The 16605-nt window shown below is 38.7% G+C and overlaps 1 protein-coding gene across 3 annotated transcripts in view; it reads right to left on the bottom strand.

Moving 5' to 3' along the window:
- Positions 1–2812: 2812 nt before the first annotated feature.
- The window catches only part of LOC124286312 (calcium-activated chloride channel regulator 1-like), a 56706-nt gene continuing 42913 nt past the window's right edge, over positions 2813–16605 (bottom strand). For all 3 annotated transcript variants that reach the window (XM_046722673.1, XM_046722671.1, XM_046722672.1), the window contains exons 6-16: positions 15904–16140; positions 15415–15601; positions 11543–11652; positions 11162–11287; positions 9025–9129; positions 7204–7483; positions 6687–6848; positions 5652–5861; positions 5087–5353; positions 4157–4282; positions 2813–3454 (exon numbers count right to left, since the gene is read on the bottom strand). In XM_046722673.1, coding sequence (XP_046578629.1) covers positions 3039–3454; positions 4157–4282; positions 5087–5353; positions 5652–5861; positions 6687–6848; positions 7204–7483; positions 9025–9129; positions 11162–11287; positions 11543–11652; positions 15415–15601; positions 15904–16140 — 2226 coding nt within the window. In that variant the 3' untranslated portion in view covers positions 2813–3038. The remainder of the gene's footprint in view (positions 3455–4156; positions 4283–5086; positions 5354–5651; positions 5862–6686; positions 6849–7203; positions 7484–9024; positions 9130–11161; positions 11288–11542; positions 11653–15414; positions 15602–15903; positions 16141–16605) is intronic.

The following is a 16605-nucleotide window of genomic DNA, read 5'->3' as shown; positions in this document are numbered from 1 at the left end:
TGCGCTACAGTTTGCCTGTGCTATAACTAGACACAAAATCTCTGACAATGTTAGCCTTTGTAATATCAGTTCTTCCTGATGTATTGTAAGTACGCTTCGGTCACCTTTGTGAGCTTCGGCCCAGTTCACACTCACGTGGGCAAGGTGATCTCATATCATCATGTCGTTCTTGAAAGGCATTTATAAGTTGGATGAAAATGAATAAATGGTACTTTTTTATGGATAACAAGTTCAGGAAGCATCCAAATCCAAAGAAGCTATCCATTAACCGAAACTAAGGCATGTTCCTTCCCAGTGTGTACTCCATTGTGCTATAATCATCGTCTTTATCTTACATTGTTATATGTGTACTTTAAACCAGCTAAATGGTTTCGTAGTATGTTAACTTTGTACTTTAACCCACCTTGATTTTTTTTCTACATATATTCAATCTGTGCACTGACTCAGCATACACCAGATGAAGGAGCAAATAATTAGCTCTGAAACGTTGCATAAAGGACAAAAAGAAGTTGTTATCCATGAAACGTGACCTGTATTCATATCTTCATGTTCTTTCGAAGCATATTCCTAATGACAAACATTAGCTTGGCCCCAACAAGTGACCTTTTGAGGCACATGTTTATATAGACTTAAATTAAGGCAGTTCATTTTTTAATGGAATCTTTTATAAGAACAGATAATAATATGTCTCTTATAAAATTAAACAATTCCCCTTTCGTGCTGATATATATTGTTATGTTGTATATTTCGCGTTTGGTTTCCGTGCGAGCGTGCGTGTGTGTGTGTGTGTGCGTGCGTGCGTGCGTGCCTGCATGCATGTGTGTGTTCATTATCATTATTACAGCTATAACTAGATACTAAAATCTCTTACAATATTGGAATTTTTTCCGAGTATCCCTGACTATTTAACAGTATTTCAGAATCGTGAAAAGGAATGTTAGCCTTTGTAATATCAGTTCTTCCTGGTGCATTGTAAGTACGCTTCGGTCACATTTGTGTGCTTCGAACTCGCTTGGGCAAGGTGCTATCATATCTTCATGTTGTTTCGAAACATATTTTTGACGACAAACATTGGCGTTGACATCCTCAGTGTCAATGTAGTTGTTCATGTGTGCATTACAGAAACATATAACATTCTTTCTGCACTTTATGCCACAGTTGTTGAATACTACGGGTTCGTTTCCTTCAAATCACAGGAATAACATATTCAACTGTATTTAGGGAGAAGGCGGCCATAAGTGATGCACGTGTGCGTAATCCCCTTGTCTTTTGGACAATATAATATGTTTAAACCAAATCCCAGTCTCATCGCTGATCTGTCATTTTACATCTACGGTAATCATTGACGTTTCAATGAAGGCGTGTCAAACGAATTACAGATATCGTTGCATCGTTTTTTTAAAACATATATTTAAAGTATCTCGGATGTTGTGATATTTATTTACAAAAGGACCCATAGCAGGGGTAACAGTATCAAAGGTAACCTCCATTAAACATAAAGCGGAACACTTCACAAGCAGCTGACAGACAAACATTGATAATTCTGAAAACAGTGTTATTCCGGCATCCCGCATCCTGCATCCCCAAAGGGTTGCCATAAACAGATAATGATACAACTGGATGCTTTCAACAGGCTCTACAGTTTCGAAAAAACCACCATCCCGTAGGACATAAAATAATTCAATTTGTATGTTCAAAAGGGATTTTGAAAAACACACACGCAAAGTTTCAGAAATGACATATCCACGATCAGTGATGGCACAGTAATATTAGAAGCTTATACTTAATTTGTGTAAATCAAATTATACCCATGTATCTTACCCAGGGGAGTTAAACACTCTCACCAAAACAATGTTAATATCACATTGTCCGGTCGCTCCACTACAACGAATTAAGAGAACACAGCAAAATGGACATTGGTTTTAAGTACAAGAAAATTCATGAAAGCATACTCAAACATTTCTAAGCATTCATGTCCTGCAAATATGAGCTCCGAAACGCAAATAGATGCGGAGATACGAGTATGGGACAATATGAACCAGACTGTTAATAACGGAGTGTATGTATGAATATACTACTTAAAGTAATACTTTACTGAGTAAAGGTCACGAATGATCAATTTTTGCAGTGTCAAAGAATCAGGTGCCCTTCGGACTTTTGTAGTGTAGTTTAATATCACAACGCTCTCTACCCATGCGAACAGCGATGATCACACCAGTGGCTGAAATCATGAGTTACAGTGCCCATGGGCTCGATCACAGAGTACATCTTCAAAAACGGAAAATGGTTGTTTTTCGTCATGAGTAGATTCTTCCTCGTGCCCAAAAGCATGCGTGTTAAGTCATTGAAAGCAATGTAAATGAAATAAATAATATGACCATTTTTAAACAACGTTAAGTAGTCAATAACATAAGTATTATTCAACAGGGAACTGATTACGAACCAACATATGTCCGTATTGTCAACCATAAGATAATAAACAAAACGAATTCGGCAAAATTTACCGGTTGTGGAAATCGTTAAGTACAGACAGAATTTATACTAAATATACTGAAAGGCAAAAGAAACGTCGGAATATTGGAAAATAACATATAAATAACATTTAAGTACCGGCTTGATTGCTATTCAAGCCGTCAAGTTATGCCTGAATGCATGCATGATGCTTGTGCATCTCGATTTCAATGTTGTGTTTGTGCGAACTCTTCCCTTTCCAAAACAATAACATTTCAAACCTCAACCTCAAACAATATTTCATTGAGCAATGCAGGCTATACGACCACGATTCATGTTTACCTCAAACTTGACTTCCGGTGTATATTTTAAAAAAATAGGTTCAAATACTCCATTGTTACTCAAATGTCATTTCCAATATCACGACGTTTCCTTTGCCTTTCAGTATATGTAATCACCACTGCACTTGCTAAAGAGGCATACTGAAGTGTATGAATAAAATAGGTGTGCAAATAGGAATATGGAATAGTTTCATAATAAAAGAGTTCTCTTCACGAGGAATGCTTAAATTTGGCTACTATGCATGTTTATAGGACATGTTTCTGACCAATTATTTTCCATTTGACGGCAACGAAAATGATGATTCCAAACAATGAAATAACCGCTGCGGCAGTTAGTCCTTCTGCAAGTCCAATCCAGCTTAAATCTTCCTCTCCCTTCTCTTCAATCACTTTCAATGCAGTGCTATATTCGGTCACGTTGACCCGGAGAAAGTTAGATAATTCTGATGGAAGGTCTACCTGGTCGTACGACTGGACTGCAAAAACAAATATTTCTCGTGGTTCATTTCTGTTCAAGCTGACAGCTATGCGTTGTTCCTTCCCAGAAGGAAGCGGCAGAATGGAACCGTTGAGAATTTCATCTTTTGAGACAAGATGCATGCTGCGGTAGTTTGTCTTCATGGCGAGTATTGTCTCTCCAACCCGCATCTCGTAACGGCTGACTGAAAGAGGGAACAATACTTAGATTGTTTGTTTGTTGTTCAATGACGCACTCAGAGAGTGACCAGCTATATGGTAGCTCTCTGAATAACCGAATCTGGACCAGTGATCTACATCATTAGCATCGATCTACACGTACGCAACTGGGATGCAATGGCATGCATCAATCAATTCAGAAAGCCTGACCCCCCGATCAGCCTATACAAATCGATCATTTTCTTCTTCACATCTTTGCTTTGTGTTAAAACAACCGGCACTGATCTCGAACAAGAAGATTGTGAATGTTTGAGGAAACCGACCTATAAAGATATCTGGAACCAAAGGAATATCTACTGGTGTCTCGCTTATCACGAAAGAGTGGGACAATTCAATCGGAGCTGATTTTATTTCTCATGCAGCTGTTTTCTAGATGATCGGAATTAAAACCTTCGTGACACTTCCGTTACAAATTCCTAATACATTAGTTATAAAATTGACAAGGTGCGTTTCGCAATAAAACGTTCTAGGAACGACTGCATATCCTATGAGATCTACATGACGTAAATATCTAGGCAGATAGACCAGAGATTGACATTATGATCGCCATCTAAGCGTTATCAAGCAAGTCGCCTAGCCGTATTCTATTAGCCGCTAGTTACGAGTGGTATAAGATGCTGACGTTTTCTCACCTAGAAACGGTGACTTCGAGTCTGAAGCGGACCTACCTCTGCCTGTGTATCCATCATCACCAGGGGCTGTCCAGGATAAGGTGAAGGTCTTGCTAACTGGATCACAGTGCAATAACGTCAGATCTGTAATCCTCCCAGGAGGCATCTTGTCTTTGGATTCCCCTATAAATACAATATTATGCATTAATTCTTCGTCGTTTGATTTATGCTCATGCCAATAATGGTTGTCACCCCGTCCCCACCCCAACCCCAAGCACACCTCACACCTTAATTGAAAGGGGTGACAACCATTATTGGCATGAGTATATGAATATTTTATGGCTATATTGGGGGCTTCCCGATCACAAAAGTCTGCCAATGTGCGCTGTAGGATTTACAATCTGCAACTGACTATAGATTATATCATATCTTTTTATCAGGTACACTTTTATTCGTGTAAATTAGACAGGTTGATGTAAAGATTCTAAAATAAATCAGAAACTGGTAGGACATAAGTGGAAAATACAACGTTTTCTTTTTTTCCATCTAAACCTCTTAGCATTCCAGTTTTAAGTTATACTTTTATTCGTCTTTAGTTTTAAAAACTATCAACAACTATGTGCATGTACATAACTTCAAGTTATACATTGCATCCAGTCTTCTCTGGTGGTCAGGTACTATCATTGGTGATACCATCCAATGAAACAATGTCTATCTTGAATTTGAAAAATTATAACATCTAAAGATGCATCTGTTTTGTAAATTATAGTCAGTATATATCAGGCTTCGGTATAATGAATTAATAATGTACAAGCTGCTACTTCGAGACGACCATGAGTCCGACATAACGGTGTTTAACTGTATTTCTAATATAATTACACAATACTTTACAAAACACTTTAAAAACGTCCTCATATATATTTTGAGATCGAGCAAAAGAAGAAATTAACACTGTATTCTCTAATAACAAATAGTGCCGAATCTCACCTTGAACCCTTGCTTGTTTGAAGGTCACACTTTGCAAATTAGATACACGTGACCTCAGATTTGCATCATCAATAGCAATGACCCCAAACGAGTAGGCACTATAGTTCCAGTCTCTTGGTACATTAATAACCACGCGCTGTTCGGAGCCTGCAGAGCTGGGCGCGAGGGAACTGTTCTGCAGATCCTTCTCCTCAATCAGCTGTGCTGTGCTGAAGGTTTCACTCAGCTGGTTCAGACTGCTGCCAAGTCGGAGCTCGTATCTGTCAGCTGTGTAACATGGTGCAACAGTACCAAAGCAAACAGGAACATTTGACAAACATACCATTGTTTCAACATGGAATACAAGCCAAATTTTATTAGTTCCGTCTGAGAGGCATATCCTGAGAAATATACAAAGGTGAGAAGTTACGCGTGAGATCTATCACGGGATTCCATTTCCTTTCAGGATGTCTATATGTGTTTGCTAGCTAAACAGGTGGAACTACTGCTACTATTGTCTGTATACAAATGTCGTCCTTGATAGCAAACAAGTGGTTAACATCATCAGCAACTTCGTTTCAATTACCTGTTCCTTTATCCAGGTCACCTCCTGGCGCAGTCCAGTTTAAGGTCACTGTGAAGGCTTTGGCGTCTGAAGTTACTACCAAAAGGTCAGATATGTCATTGGGGGCAAATATGTCTACTGAACTATCGTACCCAGTGACGTCCACAGTGCCAGGTGACGCAGTTCTTGTAAATAATTCAGCTGGCTCCATCCGAACAGGCCGGGATGTATCTGAAAGAAATGTTACTATGTATACTTACAGTTTTTTGACGACCTCAAACAGATCGTAATTTGTTGTGGAAACTTGATGGAAAGTAATGTGATACCGCAATTGACAAAAGTCAATAATAAACACAGTCAGCAACATTGAAGCAAATCTACGGTAGCTCGCGACAAAGGGAGCCACCATCTTATTTTCAGATGAAGCCATGGAATTCTGTATAAAAAATATAATCTCGACCGTGTAACCGAAAATAAGACCTACATAGGTTTTGCACTGTACAAAATAATGTGTTTTCGTTGAATACACAATGCCAAGCCGCGGTCTGAGTGGTAGGATCGCTACTTTGTGTGAAGGCGATTAGCTGCCTGACTCTAAGAGAGAGGGCGGGCTCGAATTCCGGATGGGACTCAACCTATCAACCTACCAGTACTAGAATTTTGTACTTTTCTGAGACCCTGTAATCACAAATATAATATATGTTACGTATATTTCTTGCATACAATATGCTTTGAAATATCGAGAATTCTGATTTTAGTTCACACTTTCTTGCATTGCCAATGTAAAACAACACACTGTGAAAGACATTTTGTCATAATCAAGTACCTGATTATGTGGGGAAAGTAATCAAACTAATAAACACTGAAAACGATAAGTTGATTGGACATGGCCTGCTCCGGACTATCTTCGAGATATGATTTGCAATGAAAATACTATTTCGAGTGAAAGACGCGATGACACGGAAATTCTTCAGTTTGGCATTATAACAGCACTGCGTTAACTGAACATGTTCTCCTTGTTAAATACATCTTGCCCCGGATATGCACTCGACATACTCTGAAAGATGGAGTAAGCTTCAGCTCCGGAGTTCCCGGAAATCATGATAAGGGTCTGGTTTTCTACGGATGACACACTGGTCTGCATGGAGTACCGCTGGTTGGTTGTAAATTCAAGAAAAACAGCCGAGTAAACACCGTCATTAGCCCGTGCATCGACGACTGCAAGAAAGAACAATTTCAAACTTTGAATTAATTCCCAAATGAACTGCTCTTTATTAACAGTTTGAGAGGCATTCTAGAAGTTGTAAGCAATAGGAATGACAAGTGTTTATGGATGATCAACTTCTGTATTGTACAACTGCGACGTTACCCTATATATATCCTGCTGTACTCATTCCCCATGTCATGCTTGAAAACGGTATAAACATCTATACCGAAACGTCGCAAATGTACAGTAGAGAAGTTGATCATCCATAAACACTTGTCATTCCTACTGCTCTTTATTATTGGGCTTTCCGAAAATATGCTTTGTTTCTACAAGTAACAATGACTTTTTCAGCTTAAGTGAACATACCTTGTCCATTGTCTTTCAGGATTAAGGTTACACTTGGTTGTGGAGACCTGTCAACAGTCACTTGTACAGAGGCGTGGATGATGGGGTTGTAGCCGATGTGGACGTATGTGTACACGACGGGGAGCCTGTCAGTGACGTTTGCGGTCATCGTGTTAAGCCATGTCTCGATCTTGTATGGTCTACGGTTCACCATCGGTAACGACCTCACAACGACTATCACAGACTCAAAACTTGACCCGGTAACGGATCTACTCTGAACAGTGAATGTCCATCGCCCTGGCTGGAACGTGTTTAAGATGTAGAGGTGACACTCGGTGTTATGATATGAAATATGACACATCAGCGCCAGAAAATTTAATGTCTCAAATATCCTCCAAAACATGCTGCACCGACAGTAAACAACAATAAAACGATATATGAGAGAATCCTTGAGAATCATTTTAAGATCCCCAAATTTGCTTATCCTGAAACTTTGACACATATCGCAACAAAACCAAATTTTTTTTCCCAAGACAAGATCATAAGCATCTCTTCACAAATAATTCATTATAAGCGACAATACAAGAAACGGAGAGTGGCTCTTGTCACAAACACGTGCAAAAGCGATTAATTGGAGGCAGTGTGCGAAATAGCCACTGGCCCGCTAGCCCGTGGCTAGTAAAAATCCAGTCGGGCCAGTAAATCTCCACAGTCACTCGACCGACTGGCTGGTGAATTTGTCATTTTGTAAATATATCACACTCTCCGACTTGTTAAATAATAATACACTTTCAAATCATGCAAGATTACGGCCTGATAAAAATGTTCACCATATTAGCATCTTAATTATGAAACCCGTGTCATCCCGACAATATCTTTTTGTCGTCCATTTTTGTTATCTTTTGCTTATTTTCTACATTCAAATTTTGGGCTAGTGAATTATCTTGTGGGCTAGGAACTCTCAGGCATAGCTAGCCTGACTGGCTAGCAAACTTTGGAAACTATTTCGCACACTGATTGGAGGGGCATATGGTACAATTCAAAACAGGGAATTGCAGGAGACATAATTTTGGTCATTGATGAATCAAATGAGAAAATCTCTTCCACGTGTTTCCTTGAATGCTGCAACCCTCACCAAACATCATATGAGCAAGTGTCGTATTGGGCTCTTTGCAGCCAGCAGAAAGAAAATGCTCTATTGAAACCCAACAGGTGAAAAGTATGTAAATATCAAAGGCTCGACTGTTGAAATTTGGATCGCCATAAAGACATAACGTTGAACTTGGCCCTGATCTAAAATTGCAATATTAGGGGTCCAAATGGTATTGATGCAATTTGTCAGACATACATTCTATGAATATCAAGAAAATGAAAATCCTAATTCAATATGTTTTTGAGGATAATGATTAAACTTTCAAGCAGGTATATAGTTGAAAATGTACATTTGCGGGACACTACGATGCGTTTCTCATTTTGAACATAGGGAAGTCAGTCATTTACAAATAAGTAATGAACATGTTTTCAGGTTCTGAAGTTTTCACGCCTGACGCATATCTGGTAATAGTGCAGATGTATCTGCTAACGTTTTGTAGTACCACTGCAGTCGCTTTGTAACAGGGATCCACACCGATTCCTGAGTCCCTACATATCTTAGTTTGCACTCATGGTAAGAGTCAGGAGTTGGCAGTAAATCACAGCATGTCAGCGTTGCGCGGAAAATCAAACGTGATTTTTTTGTCAAGTTTCGTGGAACTAACGATCACAGATAGGCTTTCTGACAGCTCAGAGATAATATCTGCAGCGTGAATTGCTTCGCCACAGACACCAACTGACTTAGATTACCTTAGCAAAGGGGATTCTGAGCCGAACAATATTTAATTCAGAGTCTATGCTGTACTCCGCTGATCTCTCATCATACGTATCTCCACTTGGGTCGCTTACATTCACCTGCAACAGACGGTCAGTGTAGTCAGTTGTGGTACACGTTTTTCGGCTTTATCGCATAGGTAATTGGCTTGAAAAGTTCAACAGTTCAGCCAATCGACCAACTGATAATGCGATTCTGCTCAAACTATCTGGGTTCAATGATACAAAAGGCAATTATAGCTGTGAAAAGTTTGTCCTCGCGGTCAATCGGGTGGAACAAACAGCCAAGCATATTTCCCTATTGCAAAATTATACTTATCCTATGAAGAGGTAGTCCGAATAGCACGGAATTTATAACATAACCCTCTCAAGTACTCATGTTGTATTAAAAGATAGTTATCATCCAGCCCTGTTGGTGTGGTATACGGCACGGGTGATACGTGGATTTACCTGAAGTAGTTCTTCCAAGATGTACTTTCCTTCATATTAAATTCAATCACCAGTGTTTGATATGGTAAGGTCAGACAAATGGACGTTACCTCGATATTGGTGTTGGCAGCCAAGATGTAATGTCCTTGATATCAAGTAAATTCACCAGTGTTTGATAAGGTATGGTCAGACAAATGGACGTTACCTCGATAAGGTAAGGTCTGAAAAAATGGACGTTACCTCGATACGGTAAGGTCAGACGGTGCGCCCCCCCCCCCCAATAGTCAGACTCCCCATTAGTTAGACACTTGAAAAAAACTCAGTTACTTGGTGGAGTGAACAAATTTGGAAAGGCTGTTACCCATTGGGGAAATGGATTAATCCAACTGTTACCCCATTCGCAAGACATAATGAGACAGTTGCGATTTTTTATTTATTTTTATAGCATCTTTTGTAATTTTCATGACATTTGTTACTTTTTCACAATATCACATGTATATAAGTAAAATTGTCACATTCTCTAGCACTACTGGCACAATATGGAGTTGCAAAGTCAAATTCAGGACTTGCTGTAAAGGTTCAGTCCATGTAGATAGTGGTAGCTGACTGAAGGGCTCGTAGCTGGGAATAAGTAGAAAAAACAACAATCTTGTCCTCATCACATCAGTGAACAGAAGACATCGCTCAGAGTCAAGTGTTTCAGTCCAAATACCATCCAGCTGAATGTCCGCAAGGATCAGTGGTATTCTTGGGATTGTGTGACCTCTGTGTCTGTACAGTGCGCTGTCAAGACCGGAATAGGAGGGTAGGCGTGCAGCATCTTCTTCGTTGTACTTCAGTAGTTCGTCTTGGTAGAGTGCTGGCATAGGCGTCGTGGGTTTTTCTCGGGCACGCTTTCACATCCAGCTGATGAAGTTGATTCTTGTTGTGCTCAGTGCAATTTCTTACGAAGTTTCCAACTGTTGTGCACTTCCCTGTACAGGTCTTGACAGTGCATCTCCAGTGCAAACAAGTCGTCCTCGTCTTGTTCTTGTGGTATACATGGCGATCAAAGATCAACTGAATCGTGCCTCTCTACTTTCTGCAAACCTGCCATTATTGTGCAGTACAGACATTTCGGGAAACATATACTTTGTCAAGTAAAAACATCAGACCTGAGTTGAGAAGTCAGTGTCAAGTTGCTTTTTTATTTTTTATTGGTTTACTCACAATGTTAATTACGCCACACTATCTACTATGCATAAGAAAACTCTTAATATTATGTGAGTAGATCAATACAAGGGGATTAAACTTTAACAGTCAAGGCTGACATATGGGAGTTTGATCTTATTGTGCAAGAGATAAGCCAATTAGATAAGGCCCATGTTGTTCTTATTATTCAAAGCAAACACTGTGTTATGCTGGTCACTTGATCCTAAAGAACAGGGGATATACTAGTCAGGACTGATCTATTGTTACTGTAGGGGTGAGCCTTTTCCACCTTCACTTCAAGTGCGCCTGACAACTGGGGTGTCTGACTAATGGGGTATCACCGGTCAGATAAGTGGACATTACCTCGATATCGGTGTTGGCAGCCAAGATGTATTGTCCTTGATATCAAATAAATTCACCAGTGTTTGATCAGGTATGGTCAGATAAATGAATGTTACCTCGATAAGATAAGATCAGACAAAATGGGCGTTACCTCGATATCGGTGTTGGCAGCCAGAGTGAAGGTGAAGAGGGTGTCATTTCCAACGGTGGAGTCAATACGGACGCTATCAGTGAAGTAAGGCATGGACGTTGTCAAAGTCAGTCCACGGCTGAATAGCTGTAATAAATGTGAAAAAACACCATGACGATACTAAAAAAAGTAAGCAAGGAATAGGAACAAACCACTGCCTTCACAATGCTTACATTGATAATATAAAGGTTTAAGATGTCGTAGATGATGGCTACATGATCCAAATGATATTGTGTCTGCATAAACCCTCGCGGCTAAAACACATATATGTTGTATAAATTTGTATATTTAATTCAAAGCAGATCTCAGCAACTGATATTCAACGTTTCTCAAATCGCATACCTCTATCATCTCAGTCTCGGAACACAGTGACACATCGGGAAGTAATCTAATGGCAGCCGAATCCAGTGCACTGGAATTGTCTTCCTCGGAGTAGAAACTATACATCCCTCCTGTGGAGAACAGTCAAACATGTACTATGCCAGGTTTTATCGGGTTCGTGGACGTTAGGCACATCCATATCATTTGGTGTGAAGAAATGGTTAACATTATGCATCATGGTTTCAAAATGTATAGCTCAATACTCATTATTTTTTTGTATTTGAAGTGCAGTGTTAATACATTTGTGTTGCATGGGGCAGTAGGGTTACTTACTGTTTTCGAATATTATTACAATCGAATGCATTTAGGATTTCCACAAAAATGCAGGCAGAAACCTGATGGACGTCTACCAAATATCATCGGTAGACTCGGACACATACTATTAGATTACATCCAATATATGGTCATGTGTGCCGAGCCAGACAAGCTTGCGAGGACTGATATTGATTCAAATTTATATACTGCTCATTCACAGGTGTCCATTGAAGACAAATACACAAAATCCTAGGAGACAAAGTAAGACGCGACACCTGAAAATGCTAAGGGTATGCATCGGTGGGTGTCCTTATGTGATCTATGTACACTTAGGCAGACCCGTACACAAAACAACGTTCAATTATTTATATACGACCTATACGTGCTACCCTTTAAGATCCTGCTTATTATTGGTCTTGTAAGAGGCGATCGGGTGGTCTAGCTCGCTGACATGGTTGACACTTATTAGATTATTTTAGTATAAAAAGATTTCATCTGACAAAATTGTAAATGTGTATGACAAGGGCTTGTTAGACTTATGCTCAGTTCTCAACATTTATATAATGAATTGACGAAGTGGATCCGACTCAGAAATAGGCGACCCTACGTTTATTGGTCATAACGGAACAAGTGTAGTAGATTATATATTAAGTTCAACATCAATTTTTGATAGTGTGCTTGACTTTGCAATCTCTTCCCGCACAGAATCCGACCGTCGTCCTCTCACTATGAAGTTACGTGCGCTTCACACGTATCATACAACAACTGAGAAACAGTCGTATAGATTTGTTTGGCATAATGATAAGCTTGAGCGCTTTAGACAAAATATGTTCTCAGAAAGTATTCAAGAGTTACTAAGCCAGTCATAGCTTAGACCTTATTGTACAAGCACTTTGTACAGCTGCCTCAGATATGAAAAAAACTAACTGGTAAGAGAGGAAACAGAGCTCAAACTTGGCATGATGCAAAGTGTGATAAACTGAAAAAAGAAACATGCAAATATTTAAATAGGTTTCGTAAATCTAAGGATGTTCGAGCTTTAGAGGATTACCATTGCATTAGAAATACGTAGAATGCAGTTTGTATACAAAAACGAAGTGACTATTTGAAACTGAAACAACAACAATTAGAAAATAGTGTTAACAATTCTAAACAGTTTTGGTCTTCGCTGAAAAAAAATGAAAGGGAAAGCAAGACAAACAAATGACATTGAGATCAATGAATGGTATTCTTATTTTAAAGAATTGTTTTCAACATCTGAAATTAATGATGCCATAAATAACAATACAGCCAGCCAGGGCGATAAAAATAATTGTCAAAGATGTGATATAAATAACTCAATGACAAATGACATACTTGATGCTCCAATAACTCTAGAAGAAATCTTAAATGGTATTAGACAATTGAAGCTAAAGAAATCACCACGAATAGATGATACTATCTCCGATTTTTCTCACACTCATCAGATATTCTACTCCCATATCTTGAATTATTGTTTAATGTCATTCTTGAAAATGTTGTTTTTCCACACTCATAGTCGATTGGTATCATTGTACATATTCATAAGCATGGTGATAAAAATCAAACTGAAAACTATAGAGGGATTACTCTTCTAAGTGTCTTTAGTAAAATATTCACTGCCATCATAAATAAACGTCTAGTTTTCTGGGCAGAATCCTTTGATAAGATAAGCGAATCCCAAGCTGGTTTTAGAAAAGGATATACTACTACTGATAACATATTTGTTTTACATTCACTTATACAGAAATACTTAAATAGGAAAGGTACCAAATTCTATGTTCTCTTTGTAGATTTTGCAAAGGTTTTCGACTCTGTTCAAAGAGAAAAGTTATGGAATCTTTTAGGTAATCATTCCTTATGCAGTGAAATGAGTACACTTTCAAGAAGTATTTATGATAACGTAAAGATGTGTGTGAGAAACAATAATGAAATATCTGAAACCTTTGAGAGCCAAATAGGAGTAAGACAAGGTTGTATCTTGAGTCCATATTTATTTTCTTTCTTTATCAATGACCAAGCAATACAGATTCATGAAAACTGTTCAAATGGTATTCAGCTACATCCAGATATAGTACAGCTATTTCTTCTATTATTTGCTGATGATATCATACTTTTCTCTAGCACTATTCGCGGATGAAAACAAGCAGAAATAAATGAATTAGAAACATACTGTCATGAATGGAAACTAACCGCAAATAGAGATAAAACTAAGATAATTCTGTTCAAGAATGGAGGTAAACTTGCTGCAAAAGAGAATTGGTATTATCAAGGTGAAATGATAGAAATAACTACGTCTTACAAATACTTAGGAGTTTACTTTACAAACCACCTATCGTGGTCCTTACATGTCAAAAATGCATCGATGCTAGCAAAGAAAATACTAATTGGTATTATTAGATATATTTATATTTTAGGTGACTTGTAACACAAATCATTTTTTAGAATCTTTCATGCTAAGATTAGTTCCATACTTCTATATGGTTCTGAGGTTTGGGGACTACAAACATTTGATACGCTAGAAAAACTACATTTATATGCAATAAAAAGATTCCTTGGTGTTAAAGTTACTACTTCAAACATAATGGTTTATGGTGAATGTGGTAGGTTTCCATCATTTGTTGAATCAAAAATGAAAGTAGTAAAATATTGGTTAACAATCTTAAATATGCCATCTTACAGATTACCCCCGAAATGTTACAATATGATGATTTTGTACGACAGAAATGGAAAACGTAATTGGGCCACAGATGTCCAAAAATTACTATTTTCTACTGGTTTCGGTCATATATGGCTAGAACAGTGCAAAGACTCGCATCCAACTTTTCTCATATCCATTAAACAAAGGTTACAAGATATATATCTCCAGACTTGGCTTGACCAATTATCTGTATCAAATAAATGTTTCTATTACAGAATGTTTAAGCAATCTATATACAATGAAACCTATCTATCATCTTTGAATGTAAGGAAATATAGAATCACGCTTACAAAATTTCGTTGCTCCTCCCATGATTTGTTATTAGAAACAGGTAGATATATTGGAATAAAAAAAGACGATAGAATATGTACAATATGTGACTTGAATCTAAATGAAGATGAATATCATTTTCTTTGTGTTTGTCCAGCCAACCACAATTTAAGAAATAAGTATATTAAGAAATAGTACTTTGTACATCACAATATTTATAAATTTATATCTCTATTAACCTACTCTAGCAAGGAACACCTGGAAAAGTTGTCAATGTTCCTATACCATGCCTTTCTACACAGGAGAAATGTACTCTCTACTGCCTAATAACAATATAGTCAGTATACATGTACTATAGGCCTGTGGCCTCTTAAGTGCAAATAAAGACTTGACACATGGTTGACACATGTCATCGTATCCGAAATGCGTAGATCGATGCTCATGTTGTTGATCACTGGAATTTTGGTCCAGAGTCGATTATTTACAGACCGCTGCCATATAGCTGTAACATGGCTGAGTGCGGCGTGAAACAACAAACCAACCAACCAACCAACCTATACCTGCGATGATGTTACAATGTCTTGCTCACCTGTGGCAGCTGCTACATTAGCCAGGTCTGTATCAGCGGCACTACCCAAAGCGACTGTATGGACTGTAACCGAGGCACGGACGAGGTCCGGTAGAACACTGGCACTATGTGGATCCCCGGTTTCACTTCCATCGACAACAAGGACTATTCGGCCGCCCTCGGGTGAATGGCCATTGGCTGACAGCAGCTACATTCACATCCATTAACATGATGTCATGTCTCTTTCAGTTAGATAATGAAACATCTATCAAAATGATAGTTAAATTCAACTGACCTGCGTATCCTGTAATTTGAATTATGTATTCTACGTCGTACACAGTCTATACAACTGTTACACTTAATATTAATTTCACATAAACGAATAAACAAGCTTTCATCCTTCCTTAATCATCCACGATAATTATTCGAACATTGCTATTACTGTATGCATGTTAAGTACTAGCTCTCATCAATTATCGAATGACGACAGTGGTCTATCAAACCATGGACCTCAACAGCTTTGAGAAGGCCAAGACCGATTGCAGTGCCCCCAATGTAATCGTCCTCGTCTTTCGGAAGTCTCGCCGTAAGATTGGCCTTGACCTCGTCAGTCGACAAATAGATCATCTGCGTCAAGTTGGAAGCTGCAGACGCAAAGGGGGCAATCACGCCCACTTCTGAACCCAACGGGAGGACGTCTTTAATAAACTTGTCAGCAAACTGAGTCAGCTTGAAGAAGCGATAATTCTGCAGAATATATTTGTGTCAATTAGATACATACTCTAAAGCAAAAGTTATTGTGACATGTAAAACACAAAGAGGATCGGTCAATAGAAGGTACTGCCGCAAACGTAATTATATCCCATAAAAATTACAACGTCTGAAGGAGGTGAGGTGAACTCGGGTTTAACGTCGTGCTTGAGAATATTTCGCTCACATGACGACGTGCATGCGTGTGTATGTGTATGTGCGGCTGCTTGTACTAGGCCAGACTGAAGCTGGTTTTAGAGTGCTAGCCCACTGAGATACCATGGAGCAGTGAAGCATGAATACCCCACTTAGACACATCATACTGACTCCGAGCCGACCAGTCCTTGTTGTACCCGTTAATGCCGAGTGCCAGGCAGAGACCAACAAGTACCATATTTTAACGTCTTTTGGTATGACGTGGTCGTGGATACGTCTGAAGGAAACAGTACATGGGAAGGGCAT

This window comes from Haliotis rubra, unplaced genomic scaffold, assembly GCF_003918875.1.
Source record: "Haliotis rubra isolate DU_JTF1 unplaced genomic scaffold, ASM391887v1 Scf38, whole genome shotgun sequence".
In the NCBI taxonomy this organism is placed as follows: Eukaryota; Metazoa; Mollusca; class Gastropoda; order Lepetellida; family Haliotidae; genus Haliotis; species Haliotis rubra.
This window is presented reverse-complemented; position numbering and strand designations above follow the sequence as displayed.